General features: G+C 38.9%; 1 protein-coding gene across 1 annotated transcript in view; it reads right to left on the reverse strand.

The window, feature by feature from the left end:
* Positions 1-9,444: 9,444 nt before the first annotated feature.
* Positions 9,445-16,035, reverse strand: part of KCNH5 (potassium voltage-gated channel, subfamily H (eag-related), member 5) — a 47,121-nt gene continuing 40,530 nt past the window's right edge. Inside the window, exon 6 of the mRNA XM_010011568.1 lies at positions 9,445-9,916. Within this exon, the coding sequence (XP_010009870.1) occupies positions 9,479-9,916 (438 nt within the window). The 3' untranslated portion in view covers positions 9,445-9,478. The remainder of the gene's footprint in view (positions 9,917-16,035) is intronic.

A 16,035-nucleotide genomic window follows, 5' to 3' on the forward strand; every position in this document is an offset into this window, starting at 1 on the left:
GACTGTGTTGAGACCATCTTTTGCTTGTTAATATGTTCAGTTATATCATATCGACTAAATTCCCCTCATTCACTAGGCAGTTATTTTGTCAAAGAAAGAAATCAGATTAATTTGCCATGAACTCATCTTGACAAATCCGTGCTGGCTGCTTGCCAGTGGAAGGAAACTAGTTTTAATCATTCATGACCAAAATATTCCTACTGAAGCACAACTGGATTTCTTTTTTTTTTTTTTTTTTTTTTACTGCCTGGGATGCACAGCAGGTACCCAGGGGAGAGATGTCATTTTGGATGCTATCCTGTCCTTCCTCCAAACTGAAGAGAAATGGGTAAAGCTCTTTAAGGAGGCACCTGCACTCATGCTCTTACATAGAGTACACTTCCATCAGCAGAAACAGAATCCCATTTCTACTAAGGTTCTTGCAGAAAAAGCTGCAGGAAAGATGAATGAAGACAAAAGACGTGCATGCTCAGCCCTTAGTACTCTCAGTATTTTCAAGATGAACATGACATTGTGCTACTTCAGACCTACAAAAATGAAGAAATGACAAACCAAGAACTAGTATCTGTCATCTTTTATCCAATTACCTGGTATCTCTCAGTAGCACCAAATGTGTTACAGTACCACAGGCAGTAGTGCAATAATGAAACCTCCCAGAGACTCTGGCTTTTTATTTCTTTTACAAAAACAACACAAAAAAACCCAACTCTATCAGCCCCTGGATGTGCAACAATGTCACACAGTTTTTCAGTTATGAAATTCAACCTAATAAAATTTAGGCAAGAAGATCTCTTTGATGACCTGAAAAAATAGTATTTTAAGGCGTGGTATGATTCAATTTTCTACAATGGGAGACTTCCTAAACCAACTTGTCCCTTCACTCCACTGCCCATCCTAACAACTTTCCATACACTCTGGTTGATAAATCACAGCACTTGTCTGCAAGTAAAGTTAGGACAACATTAAAGAGATTTAAGAGAAAGTACCTGTTTTACCCACTGAAAAGCAGTGCCCACAGAGGAGCACAGCTCCACTGAAATCAGCCAGGAGCTCCCTTGGTATGTGGCCTGACTTGGGTAACTCTGCCTTTTGAATGCCAACCACACACAGCTATCATCTCATGAGTATACAAAATTAATCCCTGAAGATTTACAAGGATCTCTGTGCAGAAACAGGCCTAGATCACTCACTTTGCTTTCTGAAATGTTAGTACAGAAAAACATGAACAATATCCCTAGCCTCTTCCACTCAAGTGTTGCATCATCTTGGGGGTTATCTTTTGTCTAAGATTTGTTTATCCCTCTAGCACAATATGCTATAAAGCTGTGCTGTGTTGTGAGCTAGTCGGATATATCTGCTGAGCTAGTTGGATTAATTAAAACTTTTTGCTTCCTGAGAGATACAGATGTTATGAGTAATCTAGGACAACCTGATAATCCCACTGGGACCATCTCATATGGCTGCTTGCACTGTGTGTGAGCAAGAGCACTGTGTTGAGGTTGATTTTCCACATTTATGTTTCATTTATTTAACAGCAGTTTCAGTTGTTTTAAATAACATAGCTCAATAGCATGAAATAACATTTCTTTCTTCATTCTTACCTCTCCCACTCACTGCCCCATCTGTCTTGATACCATAAATTCATTTAAACATATCAAGCCAATGATAATAAAAGTAAAGCTTATATAAATCCACACTAGCTGTAACCTTGCAAAAGAAAAAAAAAATCCCATAAAGCTTCCCAAGGAGGCTATTTTACCAATTTAAAGCTCTTTGTATAAAGACACGTGGTTTTGCTATATACTAGAACCTGAATATCTAAAACTGCCATGCCAGAGTTAACACAAAACAAAAGCGCATGTGCCCCCATGGTGCTTCTGCCAATTACCCTTGTTTTAGCCACCCCAGTCTCACTCTTAGACTGAAGCTTCATGAAAAAGCAGAAGACACTAGATCTTTTGCTCCCTAAGAGTAACTTGTTTTTTACTATAGGCTACTGCTGTATTTATAGTCTAAGCCTTTTCCATGCAGCCGTTCAGAGAATATTAAGATTGCCAAGTTCAGCTGCTGCACTGAGACCAATACTTTGCCTGGAAACTTTACATCTGCTCCAGCTGTGAAACATAAGTGAGATTGCTAATAATTAAAAGCTATCACAGAAACATCATTATCTCCTTGCTGTTCAGAGCTGGCTGATACCACTTGGACTATGGTTCACCAGTCCAGTAATGGCAAAATGCTTTTCAATGGCACTCAGAAGGGGAAATTTCCTCTTCCAAGGCAACTTCATGCAACTTCCTGTGCCACTTCCTTCTGTTTGCACTGATGGGTAAATGTGAATGAATAGTTTTACTGTCCCCTGAAGTGGATGTTAAAGAATTAATCACCTTTCTCATTGCCTCATCTGAAGTACTAAACTAATAAATTTATCCCCGGTTTCATTTACAACTGGTATCACTGACTTAGTCATACAGAAATTTTCACCTCTAATCTTCTAGTTGTCTTGCCACTATTTGAGAACCTTTCTTCAAGCTCTGAAATATCATGATATACTCACTTCAAAGACAGCAATGCACAGCTTTAATTCTGGTATTTCATCCAGTGGGTTATTGGTGACAAGGCCAAATGTCAGCCTGCCCAGAACAAGACAGCTAGAAATACATTCAAATCAGCCCTTTTGGGAAAATTTTTGGCACCCTGTCTCAATGTTTAAAATCACCCTGGGTCAAGAAGTTCTTTACTGAAAGGCAGTCCCCATCAATACCTCCTCCTCCGTTAGCCCTACGTCTCTTAGAAGTCCAATTAGAAACTAATATTCTCCTCCAGTCTCCACTATCTGTAAATAAAATGCTCTGTAAGCAGGAGGGAAGCAGTTGTACACAGAAGAGCTCATGGTTTGGAAGCCTCCTTGTGCCCTCACCCTCCTCTCAGTAAGCTTTCTCAGGGCAGTTTTTCCCACCTTCTAAGAAACTATAAGGAACAGCATAAAAATTGGTATAAGTAAGTCTGTTACAGCTGAAGAGGTCAAACGCATCTGCAGCTTCTGGACAGGCAGTGGAGAGCCATGTCTCTCCCATATCCCACATCTCTGCAGGAAAAGAAAATACCCTTACATAGGATTGACTCTTGTAGGATACCCTTAGAGCAGAGTTTGCCTATGAATTCCTATACATGTAAAGCCTTCTCACATTACTTTCTGTTGCTGTGGAAAATTATGTTAACCACTTTTGCTAGGAGGTGCTATCTTACACATATGTTTTCCTTGGGATCAAAAAATAAATCCTATGGACTCTTGGGATTGCGTGTCTAGAAGTCTGCCAGACAAGCATTCTCCTACAATTGTACACTATTTTGTCAGTGTGTGGGCTTAGCCACTGCTTAACAAATTTACTAGATAAACCTCCATGATTCATGCAAACAGCACTCAAGTGGCTAACTACCATATATTGACAGGGAACTGATGAGTGTTACTTGAACAATGAAAGAACTCACTTGAATAATGAATTAGATTTTGAGAGATCAATGGAGAGATGACTGGCAGTCTGTGGCAGTCCACATTACAACTCCAAAGCAAAAGCTGAGCAGCAGCAAGGGGGGATACAATGAACAATCAGCAGCCTTTCAGCATCGTTCACCCAAAAGGGAGATTTTAGAACCAGTGGTTTCTCAGATGACAGCATCTCACCTAATCTCAATAGGAAAGAACGTGTCCTATTCTCTCTGTTTAGTAAAGCAAAAAGTGCAGTCTATCAAGAGGAATCCACCCATGCTCTCCTTCATCAGCTCTCCCCTGAAGAGTAACAACTTGGGGTCAAAGTGTCAGCACTGATGTCTGTTTTCTTTTCCAACCTGCAAATTGTCAATATAGGTATTTTTAAGATGAAAACAAGAAGTCAGCATTTTAAGCCATGAAATTAGAAACTGAGATTTTCAAAGAGCTGCCTAGAAATTGCTCCAATAGTAGGCAGAAATGATAATTTTTCCAGAGAAGGTATCCTGTACAATCACCACAACAAATTCTTCTGCTCATACACAAACCCAATTTGAATTAACAAGCCTGTCTTCATCATAATTTAAAACCAGTTATTGAAAAATATTATCTCCCCCACAACCACCTCCCCATAAATCTGGAAGTAAATAGAAGCCAAAGCAACCTACGCATATGAGATATAAGTATCTCCCCAGAGAAAGAACAACAAAGCACCCTTTCTCAGTGTCCTGGGTTCAGCTACAGCAGTCATTTTTTCTCCTTCTTAGTAGCTGGTGCAGTGCTGTGTTTTTGACTTTCAGTCTGGGAACAATGCTGATAACACCGATGTTTTTAGTTGTTGCTCAGTAATGTTTACTCTGACCAGGGACTTTCTCAGTCTCATGCTTTGCCAGAGAGGAGGGGAAGCCAGGAGGAAGCAGAGGCAGGACACCTGACCCAAACTGGCCAAAGGGGTATTCCATACCACAGCACGTCATGCCCAGTATATAAACTGGGGGGAGTTACCCGGAAGGCCCAGATCGCTGCTCGGGTCAGGCTGGGTATCGGTCGGCGGGTGGTGAGCGATTGTGTCCTTTTCCCTTGTTATTCCTCTTATCATTATTATTGGTAGCAGTAGTGGTTTGTATTATACCTTAATTACTGGAGAGCTGTTATCTCAACCCGTGGGAGTTACATTCCTCCAATTCTCCTCCCCATCCCTCCGGGAGCGGGGGGAGGAAGGAAAAAGGTGGGAGTGAGCGAGTGGCTGCGCGGTTCCAAGTTGCCGGCTGGGCTTAAACCACGACACTCAGGTCTTCTGGGGACTGATAGGTAACTGAGGGCTTCTTCTTCTGGGACTTTCACATCCTGAGAAACAGTTAAGTATCCAATGTACATTAACACTCCTGCTTTTGCTATCTTGTTCTGACCTTCCCTTGCAACAGGTATCATTGGAGCATTTCAGGATTTCCAATTGAGCATATTAATTTCTATTGTTGCTTAGATGAAGTACATGCTTGGTAAGGCCCACTCAGCTGGACAAATAAACTTCTGTAAATGTCGTATTTATGGGGCTAGACTGACTCTGAAATCTGCTCTGTGTCATTCAGAGCAATTTCATTGCTGCACATGGACAGGGGCAAACTGATTGCTGCAGGTGACACAAGAAGCATGCAGAAGCGTGTCAGAGACCTTTTGAGCTGCAAGGTGGGTGTTGCAGTTTAACCTGGCAGGCAGCTAAACACCACACAGCCGCTTGCTCACTCACCTCCCCGTGGGATGGGGGAGAGAATCGCAAAAAGGGTGAAACTCGCAGGTTGAGATAAAGACAGTTTAATAGAACAGACAAGGAAAGGACAATAATAATAATAATAATTATAATAATAACGAGAAAAGACTGTACAGAACAAGTGACGCAGAATGCAATTGCTCACCACCCACTGACTGATGTTCACCCATTCCCTGAGCAGCAGACCACCACCCTGCTAGCCAGATCCCTCCAGTTTTATTGTTCAGCATGACATCATATGGTATTGAATATTCCTTTGGCTAGTTGAGGTCCTGGCTGTTTCCCCTCCCAACAACTTGCGCATTCCCAGCCTACTCCATGGCAGGGCATGTGAAGCTGAAAAGTCTTTGACTTAGTGTAAGCACTGCTCAGTGACAACTAAAACATTGGTGTGTTATCAACACTATTCTCATCCTAAATCCAAAACACAGCACTATACTAGCTACTAGGAAGAAAATTAGCTCTGTCCCAGCCAAAACGAGGACACTGGGAAGCTGATCACTTTGTTCCCAGTGGAATCACAGGAGGGAAGAAAACACACAGCAGTACACCAACTATTGTCATTTAAACATTCACGCTCACTTCTTCAGAAAGCCTCATCTCTCTTGAATTCTGCAAGCCACCTTCCCCAAAATGCCTCTTCCCTTTTACAGGCTTTCTGCTCACTGAAGTCCTGTCTATGCTGAGTTACAATGTAGCAATGGTGTACAAAGCAGAAGTATCTTTCTGGCTTCTTTCTTAACACATTCATTTTTAGTTTTACATCTATGTCTATGGCTCTAGAAGCCTATAGCCTGCCTTTGGACTGAGCTAGTGCAACATGCAGCAACAGAGACAGATTCTTGCTACAGGCTGTGACCAGACAGAAGATAGTGGGAGGTTTATAAGAAAGGTCCTTCCTGAGCGATAAACTATTCCTCATCCATTCAAAGGCCCTGACAGACATACCTACTTGTTCTGCTTTGCATAGAGAGGGGACAAAATGACCTATATCAACACAAAAGGAGCTATAGAAATCTGATTATCAATGCATATTCAGCAACTCTATGCATCAAATGCACAATAGGTATTTAAACAATAACCCTTGTAAAAACCTTGCTCCCTTGTCATAGGATACTTTACGGTTGCTATTTTTAGCTTTTCAAGTGTCAAGAAGCTACACTAAAAACGTTGCTGAACAGCAATGGACACCAACAAAAGGCAAGTGAGGCAAAAAGAAATCTGAAGTAAGCTGCACAAGATGAGGTCAAGTTATTCAGAGTGCTCTTTCCTGCAAGACAGGTGATGTATTTCAGTCTAAATATCCGTCTCAATTCTGTCCTCAGTGAACAACCAAGTTACAAACTGCCAATCAAACTGAAAAGCATCCCCATTCATCTAAGTTTCCCTCACCACTGCCCCGCATCAAGCAATGCTTTGTCAGCAGCTACAGAATCTTAATTTGGCTATTTTTAACAAGTACGCCATTTTGCAATCCGGCCCACCAGCAGGATTTGCAAATCTCTCCAAGTACTCCTCCCCAGTCCTGATAACTTTGCCAGTGTGAATAGGAAACTTGGGCTTGCAGAACAAGCTGCTGCTAGCTGACAACGCAGCGAAGGTTTTCTTTTGTAGCTGTAGTTTGCATGAGTAGGCAACTGGGATTCTGATGAATTACTATCTCTGATCCCAGTGTTAAGTTTAAGACATTTTTTTGGCACAGTCTGTTAGAAAAGGCGCTGCCAATGTCAACTACTGGTATTAGCAAGCTTCTTCAGGAAAAATACCAAAGGCATTTCACAGTCTCTCTAGGCTTGTAACAGGACTCAGTTCAGGGACCAGAATTCATCGAACTGTAATAGAGTTTTGCTGAACACTTATCTCAAAACACTGTTCCAAAAGAAAAACTGAAACATCTTGTTTTGAAAACTCAATTTTCACTTCTTAGTTATAAGTTTTCTTGGGGCCAAATCCTTTTCCCAAGCTTACTGGCCACTGTGCCTGAGAAATTGCAATTTCCATTGGTTATTTGTGCCTCCCTGTCCAATTTTGGTGTTCAGACAGTTATGTTTTCAGCAGCTGGCACTGCAAAGCATATTTTCACAATCCTGCATGTCTGGTCTCTTTGCAGAAATATTGCAAGTGTAAAGCAGATGACCAGTATCTATTTGGAAGCTGGCATATTTTCTAACCAGTATTCAACCAAACAAACAACTCCTTTAGATTTCAGGAGCAGTCATCATACTGATGTGCACGAATTTAACATCTTCAGATCTTCTTCAATATTTAATAGATAATAGATTCAACTAGTTGATGATAATTGAGCATTCTTATACTTGTAAATGATTAAAAAAGAAGTTTTCTTCTGTCTGTAGCCTTCCTGATGCCACAATGCTCTTCACCTCACTCACAAGAGAAGCCACATTTATTTTTATGGCATTATTTTTATGCAATAAGCAACTCAATTGTCCTTTTGCCACACTTCTTGAATTTTAGATTCTACTTTTGACTTTGCCCAGAAGCCTACAAATCTACTTACAGTCTGCCAACAACTAAGCTTACAGGTATCACTTACAAATTTGACATGTACATGTAATAATTTTTTATGTAACACCTAAGAAAACTGTTTAAATCAGCCAGTGGCACATATGTAGATTGTTGTAAATGTCAACCTTAATACTGCTATGTGTACTCCTCATCTTTAACATGTGTTTAAGAGATGAAAAAACAAGAGTACAATCCACCTAGACCAAATACAGGGCAGGTTACAATCTTCACTTCCTTTTCACTTATTGAGGCCATGTATCTATTTTGGTTTGTTATTATTATTATTCATTATGTCTTTATGGCAGCAATAATAATAATAATAATAATGATGTTCAGGCTCTCACCTTACCCTAAATCATTTACCACAGATGCTTAGTTCCTTCTGTGGGACTGTCCTCTGCAGGGCACAGAAGTCCCCACTGAAGACAAGCGAAGTAAATATTAAATATTTAAAAGGTGCTCCATACACTTTATTCTCCCAGCCTTCTGTAAATACCACAAAGCAGTTTCAACAAATGGCTACTCAGCACCTATAGCTTTTCTACGGCCTAACTGCAATAGCTCATTAATGCTCTAGCTTGGGGATTTGCTTTTATGGACTTCGAAATGTTTTGCAACACATAAACCCATCATGTAAAGATGCTGTTCAGCAGAAATTTCATTGCACCATGCTGCAAACAGAGTCCTAAAACCACAACCTCTTTTTTAAAAAAAGCATTTAAAAATCTAAACAAATAGCTTTAATCCTCTAAAGCTGTAGAAAGACTTTAGCAAGAAAACTTTTTATAGCTCAGTATTTCTCTAAGATGAGCTCAAAGTGTTAACTGAGATAATTATCAGAGAGATTATACAGGTCTTATTTTCAAAAGGTTTTGTTTGCTCTCTTGTTACATAATTGCTTAGTGTTTGTATGTAGCTCAGAAAACAAAAAGCAGCAGAAAAATAATAGAAAGAATTATTTATTTAACAGAAAAATAATTCTCTCAAAGGCTATGAACATTTTCAGCAGTCTCTACTATATTTTGAAGATTTCTGTTAATCTGGAGAGCTGCTCAGTCATCTAATGTTGGCAGTACATGAAATGGGAAATGTGCCTAACCACTGTCGTTTCTATACCATTTCAGCAGAGCTACAAAGTAGCAAGAAGCAGAGGAAAAGGTGCAATATAGCGCCTAACAACTTCCTTCACTTCTAGCTTTGCTGGTGACCAAGGTCACCACAGGCAGGAGATAAAATTAGGATTTGTAAGTCAAACCAGTGCCATAAAGTACACAATCACTGTATGGAATCACTAAATGTTTCAAGGATTGTCTAAAAACACTTCAAACATTTCCAAATTGAAGCATTTTGCAAATTTACAAGCAAACTCATTCAGGCTACCTGAATTTGAATATATGTTGTAACTTTTAACCAAATTCCAGCCAAGACCTTTCAAACACAATCAAAAACATCTTTGAAGCATAAAGAAGAGGCCCTGAACCCAATGTAAGATTGTCATTGGGCACACTTATGAACATACTAGACTTGCACTCATGAACAACACAGAAACTACACAATTTCATTTCCTATTTTCAATAATTCCAAGTTCATTTAATGATTATTTACAAGTACTTCAGATATTTTAGGATGTCAAGAAAACTTGCATCAAGTGTGCTATACCACCACCTTTTCCTTAAACACAATAAAAGGAAATTCTACTTACAGCCAACCATCATCATGGCCACTGAAAAAATCTTCTCTCCATCAGTGGTTGGCGCTATGTTTCCAAATCCTATTGTTGTAAGGCTTGTCATGGTAAAGTAGAGAGAGGATATGTACAAGGAGTCTTTACTGGGTCCTCCTTCCCACTGCCCTGAACCAGTGGTATTGTATCGATATGGTGTCCCAATACTCAGTGCCAACTGGTAGAGCCAGCTATCTGTTTTGATTGTATTAGTGACTTCATCAATAACTTCATAGTCCCCGATGCTGTACCATATGCAGGCTAGCCAGTGGGCCACCAGTCCAAATACACACACCAACAGCACCAGTACAGCAGCACCATATTCCAGATAATGGTCCAACTTCCTGGCAACTCGACCAAGTCGTAGAAGACGTACCACTTTTAAGGAGCTGAAGAGGCTACTGATCCCCTAGAAAAGAATAAAAATCATTATTTCATCTGAAATATCCTGCTGGTTAACACAGAAGGCTGTATAGCAATTCCTGTATCTGCTTTAAATCTTTCTACACAATTTTTTCATGCCCCAGATGATAGAATACAAGATCAAACCCTTCTTCCCCTCCAGTACTTCTGTCCTCACCAGGGTAAATCAAGTTTGGCACTGGTTAGGTAGATAAATTACTTCATTCAAGCACAGTCTTTCCAAGTAACAGAAGAGTTCTCTGTAAGCCAAAGTGATAAATGGCACGTTTATTACAAAAAGGAGTTCATTACAAAATCTTTGCCAGTTTGAAGTAATAAGATACTCTGTTTTGACCTCAAGGAGGAAGAGCAGTCACAGATGGAACTACACCATCCAAGTAGGGTCTTCTCAAAGCATCTCAGAGAACAGTTTTCTATTAAATCCAAGCAGAGAATTGCTATTCTGGCCAAAACAGGGGTCCACCTACTTCAACAACCCTCAGCATTAACAGATGCTCCAAAGAAGCATCAAAAAGTAATTGTAATGGGTAGCTACAGAAAAATCTGCCCACTGTTACCCTCATCTACCAGAAAATAACTTCCTCTAGTCCAACAATTTTTTCCTTATACTATCCTTTACCATAGCTAATATAACACCGGATATTTTGTTATTTACAAGAAGTCTCACTGAACATGGAACTAGCATCTGTGGGCCCATCACCCTTCTGAGTGAGGGTTAACACAGACACTTGTTAATAAAAGGCACTTGCAAGAAAACCACATGCCTTTGCATATCAGGTTAATTTTCTTTCTGATCAACAGCCATTGCAGAATTTTCCTAAATCAAGTATTTCTGTGTTGTATTTTTTTTCTCACGTGTTAAATGAAGTGTATAATTCTAAGTACAAATAAACAGAAATACAAATATTTAGGGAAAAGAAGCAGAAGAACCATCAAAAAGTTAACAGAAACAGCTCAGAGGGAACGAGAAATGTGTATATCCTCCTCAATGCACAAATGGTTTGCAGAGTGTTTTAATAGACTTTATAGAGGCAGAAAGAGAAGAAAAATGTTCCTGATGTATTGCAAGAGAAGAAAAACGTTCCTGATCTATTGCAATCCCGTGATATACTTAAATTGTGCATTTAATTAATGGCTCAAAATAGAAGGTCTTTTACAAACCTTTTTTTTGCAAAGAAAGGTTTCTAATATAAGACATTCAGAAGCTGAAGACATTTAATTTGAAGTAGAAGTTAAGACATAGAAAGCAATGAGGCAAGCATTCCTAGTTATTGTGCCAAGATTAAATTGCCCTTTTCTATGCATCATTATCACATCAGTCTAGTCAAAATACTGCCTAATAATATTATCAAATAGTAAAAGTCTGGAGTTTTCCATCCTAGAAAAACTTTCAGGTCTTTTGCACCTCTGCTTCTTTTCAGGACTTATGTTTGAAGGGTAATATACATCTGATATTTCTAGAAGTAATCTGTTCAACAAAGTTCTTGTATGCTTTTCAAATCCTGTTGGAATTTGTTTCAGATCCCCAAATCCTTCATAAATTGAAGTTTTATATTTGCATTCAAGCTCGCATGATGACTAATACCAATGGAGGGAAGTGGAATTTTCCCGATTTGATTTTTGTATTTTGCATTTACACAAGACACAAATAGTTTATAATTCTTATTTCCATCTAAACATATATCTGTTTATTTGCTTTGGGATAGATGTCTGTGAGGCACTCTGAACAGCCAACTTGCCCAATAAACTGGGAAATCTCCTACAACGTTCATTATACAATGGACAGGGGCCAATGTACTACTGAATGAAGGTCACACCCCACAGAAACAGTATCTCCATTACGAAACGAAACTACAGAGTATTTTAATAGCATATTTAATGAAATTATTCTGCAGTGTGCTTCACTGAATTAACACTGATTTTGAAAGTTTACAACTTGCTGTGAAATCAGAGGGAGAAAACAGCAGGGTAGGTTTTTTCGTAGGATCAGATCCTACTGCATTATTTCATATAATTTTACTCAAAAGAGTAACTATTCATTACCAAGATGAAGGCTAAGGAAGGAGTTAGAGACCTGGAATCAAAACTTGGGAGATCTCTTTGTTCACCCAGTAGTTCATGTTTGTCCCAGTGGCAAGGTTTATACTGCATTGTCTACTGCACAAACCCAAACCAAGACTCAGCCCTTAATCAGGAGAGTTTACAGTCAGATGCTCTGTCCTCCATCCATATTACATCTCTCTCTAAGTTACATGGGCATTTTAGCAGCAAAGTCTGGGAGAAAGTTTATGCTGTGATTATTTTATTTCTTTTTCCTGAACACATACACATCTCTTACGCATAAAGCAAAGAGAAATGTTTCATTCTAAATGACATTGAAATGTATTATTTCCAAAGATTAATTCATTTCAGTAGTTTCACCGTTAGTCTTAAAGTGAGTTCAGTCTGACCCAATACTTTGAGGCCGAAAAATCAGAGATATTTATTAAGTATTCACAGTTCAAGTCTAATCTTGGAAAATATAAAGACAATATTGGAAGCTTTAAAAGCTTATTCCATAAAACACTAACTAGGAAAGAGCAATTAAGCACATACTATATGAACATGTGATGCATTGCACTTTTTAAGTACTAGGTTGAGTCAAGTTGGTATCTTTATACTTAAAGAATCATTTGATGATAAATGCACAGTTGGTAATGCACAGAGCACTGCCTAAGTTCAGAAACAATCTGTTTTGTGGAAATTATATGAAAGATTAACTGCCTTGAATTATGTTTGAGCTATTAAGCAATCCAGTATTCTAAACTCGATTGATTGTTGGCTGCCTTTAATTTCATTTTTCTTGTAACTTCTTCTAATGGATGAGCATCTGCTTTAACTGAAGTAACCTCAGCACTCAAGGAACAGATAGGTGATAAGAAATGTTGAACAGAACATGTAATCCCATTTGGTACTAGCACTGTGTAAATAATGCAAATTTTTGATACTGATGGTCTAACCTTCTGGGAGAAGCATTTGTCACTCTATTGCATACTTAGTAAATTTGGCCAACTGACTGTAATATCTGCTGCTCTGCATTTTCTGACTAAGAATATCTCATTATGTTATGAACCATCCAATCCTGCCCCTTGAGGTTTTGACTAACGTATTTGATCATGTCTTAATCTTAAGGACATTCTGCTTGCTTATCTTCAATCATCTCAGCTGCAGAAATCTTTTAACTGAAAAACCACCTACTCCAGAATTGTATTTTTTGTGGCAAGTTTGGAACCAAACTCCTATCTGATATATATCATCAACTTAAGTGTTACAGGTGTGAGCCATTGGTGACTTTCCCGGTGACTTCTAAGGCCACTAGATCAGGAGAGGACACAAGCAGTAGCTCTGAACTAGTCCTGTTTATACCACTATTTCTACTTAGACAGCTGAAGACACCACAAAGACAATATCAAATTTATCCAGAAAGACATTTTTGACGAATGGATATTCAACTTTGTAATTTAATTAGCCATTCATCATTAAACAAAGTCCAACTTTATTGACATTAAGCGCCTTGCAAAGTCTGTGTTCTCAAATTCTCTTGATATACTAAGAAAAGACATTCAGTTTGACAGAGGAGGCACAGGTGATGACAGCACTTAGTCTGAAATGCAGAGACACCACTCCTTCCTATTAAAATTACCCAGACCTTGCCATTTCAGATCCTAGATGTTGTCACATTATCAAACTTCAGTCTTCCAGAATGAAAGAAGTGTCAAAGCTGTGTGTCTACATCTGGCTAAACTGTTCTGACCACAAGACTGAGACAGACATTTCCTGCAATCGCAATACATGCCATGGGCACAGACCTCCACACCTCATGCAAGAACAGGGAGCTAAATTCTCTTGCACTTAATGAATCCCTGATACTGCAGGCAACAGGAAGGATGAAGCTGTCAAAGTCATGTTATACAGGGGTCAAGAGTCAAACATGCAGGAGGATAAAGGGAACTTTGTCACCAAAGGAAAATGACAAGTGCAGGAAATCGTTCAAGTTAGTATGATTGGCAGAGATGTCCTCACAAACCAGGAAAGAGAGAGTGGAGTCTGTTCTACACTAAAGCAGCAACAGAATAGCAGAAAAAGCTGCATCTTTTTAAAAGCCATAAAAGACTTAATCAGCTGCTTACTTGCTAATCTAATAAGTCTTTTCTGCAGTAGGAAATTATGGCATAAATGTTTTAAAAAGTAAAATAAACCCAAAACCAACCATTAGTTTCTATCATCTAAATAACTAAAATCTGCTCAAACTTCAAAATTAAATCCCAGTCTGCTGAAATGGTAAACTTCATGCCTTTTTTTTTTTTTTTATTAGGGAAAAATGAGGTTTTAACTCTAGGCACTTTTTCAATTATATTTTACTCAATGATTTTTTATTTATTCATTGTTAGCTGTGGGCACATAAGCAACGGTAACAAAAAAATGAAACATATTTTAAATGTGTCCTAAAACTGAAATCCTCCTGGCTCTGAAAATGGGGATCGGTACTGCATCATTTAACAGAAAACAGTGTCTCAGGAAAGCTCAGAGGAAAACAAAGAAGAAATTTCACCGTGTTTTGATGTCCAGCACATTGTGGTTTTTAAGAACTTACATAGTGGCCAGGAACGAGAGGTGGGAAACTTGCTATGAAGTGCTGTAGGGCATGTTGCCACTGCAGTCGAAGGTGTGACCGCAGTATATGCAGACCTTCTTAAGCTAAATTTAAGCTAATACACTTAGAGTTGCTAGACACAAGCAATCACAGCAACCTGAATTTAACAAAACTATCCATTAAAGTGATCAAATCCTCTCAGGAGTTTGTAGCCTAGGCTGAACTCTTTATTTCCATGCAAGAACAAAATGGTTTCATCTAAGTTGAGCTTGAGGATACCTGAATGAGCCACAGCCACCCCATGACTGAGCTCTAACCACCCTCCTGGTGTGGGATTGATCTCACATAATGCTGCAACCTTACAGCCAACCATTTGGTCTATGTGAATAGTGCAGCTTTACTCTCTGGTGAGCAAAGAAAGAGGCATGTCAGGAGAGTGATTCACCCAATACATCTCAGACAGCTGGGGATGGGATGAATCACCCCCTGGAGCTCTCTCACCCACCTCCCCCTGAATACAAAGAAGCTAAAGCCTATCACTTACGCAGCTTACAGCAGGAGAAATTAAACCCATCCTTACAAATCTGGCTAGCTTGGATCTGGGTAGCATCCAAACCTGTATTATGTTATTACTGAGATAGATATTACAGAGCACTGCCTCACAATGTGAGACTTATCTCTCTTGATATGAGCTTGGAGAATAACTGCTATTAATAACAGTAGACTGAGATTTTCTACAGATCCAATAGCATGCTTATTTCTTCACTGAATAGCCAGTAACTCCACAGAAGGTGATGCTACATTACATTTAGTTCTGATACGATTTTGCAGAAGTCCCCATTGGCTTGAAGAAGGAATTGAATCAGTTCATAAAAAAAGGAGCAATCACAAAGAAAACTGGGGTTCTTGATCACAAAAAAGCAAGAGCTGGTAAATTACAAATGATAGTATATTGAACTATAGACAATTATAAGTGAAGACAACTGGAAGAGTCAGACACCTGGCAGCAGAGAACACCTGAATGTCCTTACATCAAAAAGTACAAAATATCCAGAGGCTGTATCTCGAAGAAGGAGAAAAACTTGTAAGGCTAGGCATCAGTTCTAACGGTGTAAGTAATCACCCAAAGGAAGAAAACAAAACCAGAGAACTGACAATATGTAAGAAATAAACAATTGATCAAGAGAAAGCTACGCCTTAGAGGGTAAAAAGAACACAGATAAAGTGAGAATTGCCAAATGTCAAGTTGAACTTTTCCTTGTAAAGAAGAAACACCCAAAGATTCTTCACACTCATAAATGAAAAAACAACAAAGTAACCAAGCTGCAATGAAGTAAAAATAATCCAGGCTTGGGCTAAATATCAAATTAATTCTTAGCTTTAGTTTTCAAAGATTATGTCTATGTTTTCCAGAAAACCTAATGCATCAAGAAGGAAATAAACAGGTACATTACCTGAACAAATGTTAAGGG

The sequence above is a fragment of the Nestor notabilis genome, unplaced genomic scaffold (genome assembly GCF_000696875.1).
Source record: "Nestor notabilis isolate BGI_N333 unplaced genomic scaffold, ASM69687v1 scaffold8413, whole genome shotgun sequence".
In the NCBI taxonomy this organism is placed as follows: domain Eukaryota; kingdom Metazoa; phylum Chordata; class Aves; order Psittaciformes; family Psittacidae; genus Nestor; species Nestor notabilis.